Source organism: Lipotes vexillifer, unplaced genomic scaffold (assembly GCF_000442215.2).
Source record: "Lipotes vexillifer unplaced genomic scaffold, Lipotes_vexillifer_v1.1 scaffold298, whole genome shotgun sequence".
NCBI classification, from domain to species: Eukaryota; Metazoa; Chordata; class Mammalia; order Artiodactyla; family Lipotidae; genus Lipotes; species Lipotes vexillifer.
The window spans coordinates 2,467,689-2,477,237 of NW_006793272.1; the positions used below are offsets into that span (position 1 = coordinate 2,467,689).

At 40.5% G+C, this 9,549-nt stretch overlaps 1 protein-coding gene across 2 annotated transcripts in view; it reads right to left on the reverse strand.

The window, feature by feature from the left end:
• The window catches only part of LHFPL1 (LHFPL tetraspan subfamily member 1), a 52,590-nt gene that overhangs the window by 27,789 nt on the left and 15,252 nt on the right, over nt 1-9,549 (reverse strand). For both annotated transcript variants that reach the window (XM_007466309.1, XM_007466310.1), the window contains one exon: nt 4,616-4,714. In XM_007466309.1, coding sequence (XP_007466371.1) covers nt 4,616-4,714 — 99 coding nt within the window. The remainder of the gene's footprint in view (nt 1-4,615; nt 4,715-9,549) is intronic.

Sequence of the window (9,549 nt, forward strand, 5' to 3'; positions counted from 1 at the left end):
GGAAAGAGGAGTTGAAGACATGAGGGTAACCCTTTCATACTGGAGGCTGCAGGATGCCATTCAAAGTATCAGAGTGAGAAATCTACTTACTCTAAGAATCGACTTCCCTGACTGGCAATGCCTGCTTCTATTGTCCTCCCTATCCCCTTCACCTCTCTCAAGCCACTCAGGGTAAGAAGCTCAGGTAGGGTCCATGTCTTTCTTGGCTCTGTGTCTCTCCCTTCCCAAAATACAGAGCACATAGGAGGGTACAGAGCCTAGGGCAGAATCAAAGTAATGCCATCATTTGACAGTCTACCCTCCAGCACATTCTACTCTGCTGTCTATTAAGGAAGCCCATCATCTATTTTAAGTCAAACCCTGTGTTAGATACTTCAATATACTTTTTCTTATTTCACCATAACAACAGAACTGATATGGGTATTATTAGTATCCCCCATTTTACAGAGAAGGAAACTGAGACATAGATATCAAGTGACTTTACCCCATACAACTACAAAGATGGCAGAGCCTGGATACCAACCGAGATCTTTGACTCCAAACTCTATGATCTTTCAGTATACCATGCTGCCTCTCAAGGAAAAGGGAACAAAGGCCTATACACTGGACACTCGGTACTTTTCTCCTATTTCATTCATATATCCTCTTAATATCTAAGTTGTGTGAGGATGCTTCCACACTGCCAGAATCTCGAGGGTATTAAAGAAAGGTCTAAGGAGAAAGGCTATACTTCTAGCATTGGCATTCCCAAATCTTGGTATTCACAAGCGTGGCATTCCCATCACATCATGAAAGATTTCTTTTTAATTTTACTACAAGTTTTACTGCTGCTCCTAGCACCTCTATACTGCAAGGGAACAACTGTTAATAGAGTTGTCATTGTCCTGTATGTTTGGGCAGCTGACTAGAAATGGGTCAGGAATGGCACAGGTTATCTCATTTTTTCAGTACTAACCAGAAAGGTGCTAATATACAGGCATGCAATTGGAGAATATGGGCAGCAAATGTGGGCTTCAGAGGAATAAGAGACACAGGGAGTTGGAAGGATGTGACAGTGATTCAAAAAAGGAACTAGGAGGGCTTCACTCAAGCAGGATTCTTAAATTCCTTCACCTCTACAGATTCACAGAACAACACAGTGTCCAGTGCACTAAGGAGAGGGGAGTTAGAGCCCTTAGGCAAATATATGGTGTAGGAGAGAAGGGTAAATAAAGGAGAAGAATGCAGTGGAGAGGGAAACAGTAACGAAAGGAAAAAAAAACCCGAGTAAATGAAGGAAGAGAAAAGTAATGATCCTGTGGTAAACACAATTGAAGCCCATCAACTTGGGACAGAGGCAGCCAAACACAAAATTGCCCATTTGGGAACTAGATCCTTAGAGGTGGTGATTGGTGCAGAAAACTGCCATACGACTACATGCAAATGACATCTCCAGTTTTTCACTCTGGCATTTTACATTAATAAAAGTAGCCACTCATTTTATTAGAAAAATATTATTCTCATACCAAAATCCAACCAACACATCACAAGAAAGAAATCTACAGACTAATATTCCTAATAAATATAGATGCAAAAATCTTCAACAAAATATGGCAAACCGAATCCAGCAACATATAAAATGGATTATACACCATGACCAACTGTGATTTATCCCAAAAATTCAAGGTTGGTTTAACATATGAAAATCAATAAAATACATATGATCATCTCAGTAGGTGTAGAAAAAGCATTTGACAAAATCCAGCACCTTTTCATGATGAATACACTTACACTAGGAATAGATAGAAAGGAACTTTCTCAAACCTAATAAAAGCCATCTATGAAAATAGCCTAGCCAACTTCTTACTTAGTGGTGAAAAACTGGATGCTTTACCCCTAAGATCAGGGATAAGACAAGGATGTTGAATAGAAAACTCTGAAAAGTTCTATTCAACATTGTCCTAGAGGTTCTAGTCAGGGCTATTACACAAGGAAAAGATTGGAAAGGAAGACGTAAAACTATTTCTCTTCTCAGATCATGTGATCTTGTATATAATAAATCCTAAGTAATCTAAAAGTTCATTAGAATTAGTAAAGGAGTTCAGCAAGTTTGCAGGATATAAGGTCAATACAGAAAAATTATTTGTATTCCTACACAATAACAATGAGTGATCCAAAAATAAAATTAAGAAAGCAATTCCATTTACAATATAATCAAAACAATAAAATACTTAGGGATATATGTCACCCAACAAATTGCAAGGCTTATATAATGAAAATTACAAAATATCATCAAACGAGGTTAAAGATAACCTAACTCACTGGAACATCATCTTGTGTTCAATGAGCTGGAAAACTTAATATTGCTAAAGGGGCAATACACTCCAAACTGATCCAATCTCTATCAAAATCCCAACTGATTTTTTGCAGAAATTGACAAGCTGAACCTAAAATCCACATGTAAATGCAAGGGACCCAGAGTAGCCAAAACAGTCTTCATGACTTTAGATTTGACAATACTGTATTCCTAGATCTGATACCAAAAGCACAAGCAACAAGAGAAAAATTAGATAAAAGTGGATTTCATCAAAATTAAATAATTTTGTATTTTAAAGGATGTCATCAAGAAAGTGAAAATACAACCCACAGAATGAGAAAAAGTACTTGCAAATCATATAACTGAAAGGGGTCTAGTGTCCAGAATACATTAAGAACTCTTACAACTCAACAAAAAAGGGCAAATAGCCCAGTTAAAAATCAGCAAAAGATTTGAATAGATATTTCTTCAAAGAATATATAGAAATGGCCAATAAGTAAATGAAAAGATGCTCAACAAAATCGATCATCAGGGAAACACAAATTAAAATCACAATGCGATATCATTTCACACACATAGGGATGGCTATAATTTAATAAATGTAAAATAAGTATTGGTGAAGATTTTGGAAAATTGGAACCCTTATACATTGCTGATGGAAATGTAAAATGATGCAGTTTCCAAAGTGATGTTTTCACTTTGGAAAACAGCCTGAATAGTCCTCAGAAGTCTTAAATATAGAGTCACCATTTGTCTCAGCAATTCCACACCTACCTAGATACATACCCAAGAGAAATAAAAATATATTTTCATACAAAAATGTATACACAAATTTTTATAGCAGTATTATTCATAATATCCCCAAAGTAGAAAAACCCAAGTATCCATCAACTGATGAGTGGATAAAATATGTTATATGTATACAACGGAGAATTATTCAGCCATGAAAGGCAGAAGTACTGATACATGCTACAACATGGATGAACTTTGAAAACATCATGCTAAGTAAAAGGAGGCAGACACAAAAGCCACATATTATGATTGCATTTATCTGAAATGTCCAGAACAGGCAAATCTAAATTGATGGTGGTTTCTGGGGGCTGGGTACAGGGAGGAATGAGGAGTGGCTGCTAATGGGTAAGGGGTTTCATTTTGGGGTGATGAAAATATTCTGCAATTGGATAGTGGTGATGATTGCACAACCTTGTGAATATACTAAAACCCACTAATTGTACACTTTAAAAGGGCAAATTTTATGGCATGTGAATTATATATCAATAAAGCTGTTATTTTAGAAAAGTAGAATTATAGGACTAACAACCCAGCACCTGCCAAGTATTTATTCATTCCTTCACCTATGGCAGAATTATTATATTTACCAGTCAGCCCTGCCCTGAGCTAGGAACACTGAACATGCCGGGGTCTACATTTGTCATGTCTTCTACATAGCCCTTCCGTTATGTTATGTTTGTAGAGTAAACAGCTCCTTCCTCCAAAAATGAGTCAGGTGAGACTCAAAAAACAATCTAAGGCCACAGAGAAAAAAGGGAAGTATTGGAGCATAAGCTATAGGGAATGGGTGGCTTCATTGTTCCAAAATCCTCTCCTACAACTGAGAATACTCAAGGAGACCCGGACATTTCTCCTCCTATTCTCTTCCATCATGGTAGGTTGGACAAATATTTTGAAATCTTCCAGGGAGAGTCCAATCTATTCCCAATTCACAATACTGAACTTAAGCCATTCTCAGTGAAGTTGGTAACCATAGAAGAGCCCAGAGCTACTTCTGTCACCCATTTTAATATTTAACACCTCTTGTCATTAACATGCCAGTAACAATGTAAAAATGCCAGTAACAGTTCCCAGTGTTTAACCTAGGTTCCTAATGCATGATGTAAAGCAAATTACCTCTTGTTATAACCTCAGTGGGGAGCGAGAAGAGATACTATTGATTTGTATTTGGAAAATAGTACCTAGAAGGATACACAACAGGGACTAGTATTTATTCAGAGGATGACGGATTAGCAGTCTCCAAGCATTTGGAATCCCTCTGTAGATAGGGTTGTCCCAAATCAGTCGCAGGACTCTGGGTAAAATTACATAAAGGGTGTGGAGAGACATGGTTAAAGAAGTAGAATTTATGTTCAACCCTTGTAAATTAGCAAGGCCACATAAGTCTGACCAATCCACCACTTCCCACAAGCTAACATAGTGAGAGACTCAGGCAAGCACCACGAGCAAGCACAGGCACCTCCAAGAGCACTTTGAAAAACAGATTCCCAATGAGCCATCACCGCCATCCTGCACAGGTCACCTTACCTAACTGAAATTGATTGGAGACATTCCCACATGTTTGCATTATCTCCGGGCTATTCCATCCCAAGGGGTATAATGCACAGCCTGAGCTTATCAGGAGTCCTGGGAAAAAAATAAAAGCATACACACAGGTAGAAAAAATATAACAGGTCTTCTATCATCCCAACATTCCCTCTGGATTAGCTCAGCTCAAATTCTCCCTCCTCCACTCAGAGCTTACCTTTCCCCTTTTACCCTAAATGTCTATGACACTACCAACTCAACAGGATTTCTTTGCTGTGCCATAGGTGGTGAGTTGCAGTAGATAGTAGAGGGGATAACTCACAAAGAAAGGACAGTATTGGGGATTGAGACAGGCCAGTATGCTTTTCACAGCCAAAATGTTTTTGCCAATGACTTACAAAGCTGAATTGGCCTCTCCAGCCAGACTCCTCTTCTATCTTGGTCTGATTTACAAAGAATAAAAAGGTAGGGGCTGCTACTCTTTCCTACAATTCATCCTTTTCTAAGAGTCAAGTCAGTCCTTACTAGTCGAAGGTAGGTCCTGACTTCTGTAGCTTGAATTCAGCTGCCAGACTGGGATCTACAGAAAGCATCCACATTATCTAGGCTTCTCCCGGTGAGCAGGGCACCAGACTCCCTCTTCCAGAAACACTTCCTTCTTCTGAGAAACCATTCCAGCTTCATGCTAAGCATTCCTACTTTCTTTGGCTTCCAAAACCTTCCACTGTGCCCCTTGCCTTCACCTCCATTTTGTTTAGGTCATTTGGTTACTACAGGGAAAAGCTATGTGATCTTAGTGATAACCTTACTCTTCTGACCAGAGATACAAATCTGGGTCTGCTTGCTGACACTGCCTTTATGGACAACTGCCTCATCCACAGCTCTTGTTTACTGCCTAGGCTTACATTTTATAACCTATGACCACCTCTCCGTTGCCTTTGGCGACCATGGATTGAACTAAGCATTGGCATCTGACACAAAAGCAACCAAATTCATTGGCTGGCCAGTAATGGATGACATCATATCGTGCTCTGAAGAGAAGAGCTGGGCCAGATTTTTGTTTCTGGAAATTTTAATCAAGAAACACAGATGCTGGACTTCCCTGGTGGTGCAGTGGTTAAGACTCCACACTCCCAATGCAGGGGACTCAGGTTCGATCCCTGATCAGGGAACTATATCCCACATGCATGCCACAACTAAGAATCAGCACGCCGCAACTACGGAGTCAGCCTGCCACAACTAAGACCCAGTGCAACCAAATAAATAATAAATATTTTTTAAAAAGAAAAGAAACATAGAGAAGCTGAGCTAGTTAGCAGATGGAGCAGAAGTTAGGAAAAAAATACCAGGAGGTAAAATCAAGTGTGTGTCAAGCTAAAGCCAAGTTCAGTCCAAAGTTATGAATAGACATCAATTCTGGGTAAGCAGAGGAAACTGATTGGTAAAATAAGAGAATACAGAGGTAGGAAGCAGATACACCATGAGGGAAAACTCCATACTGCTCCTGAAAGAGCTAGAGAATCTAGTCCTTCCCAATGGCTTTCCAGTTCCATTTTTCTTATGTTATAATAAGTCCCCTTTTCATTGGAGAACTCAAGCAAGTCTCTGCTGCTTACAGCCAAGAGAGCCTAACTACAAGAACGCTATACTTGAGTACTACACCAAAGTTCATAGGAAGGTCACCCGCCCTGAGTGTGGATGCAGAACCTAACACAGAGCCTCCACAAAGCAGGTATTTGATTAATGATGACTGGGTGGCATATTTAGAGGTTACAGAAAGGTTTCAGACCGTGAAAAGCAAGCTGCTCCAGGGACTGCCAGCCTCACCTTCGTTTCTCTTTCCTCACCGAGGAACACTGCATATACACTCTGAGAAGCTAATAAGCCCATTTTGCCTTCAGCTGCAGCCTTTTGGAAGATCTCAAAGTACTCGCTAAGCTTGTCAGCAACATGGCAACCATCTGTTCTCAATACTCAGTGAGGCCAGAGAAAAAGACAAGGACCTAAAGAAAAATCAAGAAAAGTTTAAATAGGAAAACAGAGAGAACTTTCTGACGGTGAGAGAGGGTTTAAAAACTAGAAGAATGACTAATTAAGGTTAGAAATCCCCTTCAGTGGAACGCTTAAAATTAGAAGACACTCTTATCTGTCTGATAGTCTTAAAGGAAATGAAACTGGTCACTCAAAAGACTTTTCTAGGCTCTGGAATTTATCCAGTGGCAATGGAACAACGCTCCTATTTTTTCTCACCACAGATAAACTGAAATCATAGGATATGAGGAGGTATGAGCCAGAGTATGTAAGCCCAGAGTATGTACGATGGGTTAAGGACAAAATTGGAAACAAAACCTCAGCCTTTTCCTGCTTTCAGTGTGTACCCTTTGAGAGAAGAGTTAATAAAAAGTGAGCTTTCCCACACAGACTAGGAAGAAAAGAGCACAAGTTTAGAAAAGAACAGCAGTTCTGTATTCCAACCTCCACATTCAGATCCCTGGGACTGGCATGAGCTCTGACTTCTCAAGCAGGAGCTTGTGCTGGCTAAGTGCCTTTCCTGACACGGCAGGAGGAACCTTTCACCTTTTTCAGCCCCCCTAAAGACAGGGCTTGATTGAAAAGCTGCCTGCTTGGAGTTGTTACCTTGCAATTTTTCACAGGCACCAGGCCAGAGACCAGGAATCTCTGCCCAGGTATGTGTTTTGCCCCAGCGCGTGTGGCTCCATGCTCTGCCCAACCTGCCCTACCACACCTCCCATCCCCTATCCTCCCTCCTGCCTTTTAGACAGGTGAGCACAGTAGGTTGTAAACATACTTCATGGAGACATTGGACCTGTAACTGACAGAAGATTCATTACATTTGATCATAGATGGAGAAAGATGTCCTAGAAGATGTGTTATTTTAAAATGAAGTCACAGGATAATTTATCCTCAATTATATTTGTCCCCAACAGTTCTAATGATTTTGGGATATGAAGATGTGCTTCAAATAGCAACATAGAAGTCATTTTCCATTGACAGACTCTGCCACCTTCTGGAAGACTGGGGGCTTATTTTAAATGTAGATTCTTGAACTTCACCCACAGATATTTGATTCAGTAATTGTAGCCCAGGAATATGCCTTTCAAAAGCACCCTAGTGATGCTGATGCATCAGGTTCTGGTACCAACACTTAAGAAAAACACCACTAAAAATATTAAAAGCAGGAGCTCTGGTGGCAGAGAAAATTAGTTTAAATCCCAGCCCTGCCATGTATGAGCTGTAGCCCTGGCTCCTACTTTTCTACATGCCATTCCTAACTACAGGTTTTACTGCCCCTCCAGACACATATGCCCCTTGGAGAAGCTTGTCCCAACTGCACCTGCCTCTAGAAAGGGAAAGCCCTTTAGAGTGTGTTACCACCCTTACTCCCCCACTGAACATGTGCAGGTGACCAGTGGGCTGCCGTCTTCCTTCCCTTCCTCAACTGCTCCTTCCACAAGAATCCCCTATCACAAAAGGTACCAAGTGTCCTCCCGAAACACAGTTGCTATAGTTTTCATTCATTGCTCTGACCAAACAGAGGCCTAGAGTTAGACACTTTGCTCGGGTTCAGCCCTTGTGGCAGCCTCAACGCTAGTACAAACCTTTGGGTGCACAATCTCAGACAGACCTCAGAACCCTCCCTGCTGCTACATCCCAGCTGCCCTCAATCCTCCCCTGCTGCCAGAATTACTACTTCCCCATATCGCAACAGCTGTATAACCCCCTCCCAACTGCACATTCTCAATTAGGTAGATGCCTAGTTTTTGTCTCTGGGCGGGGAAAGTCTCCTCAGCTGGGTGTTATCAACCTCCTTTGTCCACCACAACCTCCCATTCACAAGTGCAACTGTTGGGTGGGCAGCCATCTTGTTACACTTCACACCCCACTCCCAAATATCTGTCCAAGTATGGCTGTTTGGTAGTTTGAATTTACTACCCTGAGCAGAAGTCTAGTATGGGTTAATTTGTTATTAATTTGTTCAATTTATTGCTCTTATAGCAACTTCAACTCAAACACAGTGGAAAATTTATGTCTGCTGTCCAGCTATCTCTCAGATTTCCCTTCCCAGGGAACACTCCCACTCAACTCTCCTATTCATTTCACTGCATATTCTCTCTCAGAGTTATAAAACAGTTCACCTCTGCTAGAGATTTCTAAAGTACATCAGGATAGGCTTCACAGAGAGGCTGCATTTGACCTGGCCTTTGAGAGAGATATATTTACAGGCAGAGATGGAAGAAAACAGATTTTCAGAAAAAAGCAACACTATTAACAAAACTGAGCAGAGGTTTTCAAATGTTAGTGTGTACTGGAATCATGTTGGGAAATGATAAATGACAAATCCAAGACAGTAGTTAACTTTGCTGTGGGAACAAGGGAATACTATCAGGGTACGAAGGAGATTTCAACAACATTGGTAATAGTCTATTTCTTAAGCTGTATAGTGCACATATCTGAAATATTTCATACTATACTTTCAAAAATAAATCAGCATGAGAGGCCGTGTAAAATGCAGAGTGCCAGGCATCAGTTCTGATTGGGTAGGCTTAGAAAGGCACAAGCACCCCAGGAAATTTCTTATACAAGTGCTTCATGGACCACTCTGAAAAACATTGTGATAGAATTTCTTCTCCAAACGGAAAAAGAAAAATCAATGACATCAGTGCATAAAGCCCAGGGCTGAGAGTCAGAAACCCTGGACCACAGTCTCTGCTCTGCTTCAAATTTGCTACATGAGTTTTTGTTAGTAGGTTAACTTCTTTAAATACCATTTCCGAAACAGAAAGCCACTTTTATAATCCTTGTTCAGCATGGTAAGGATAAATTAAATTATGCCTGATGAAACTTTGGAAGACTTTCCAGGAAATGCTTGGTTTCCAGAGAAGATAATGGTTTTTAGAAAACAGCACTCTTTC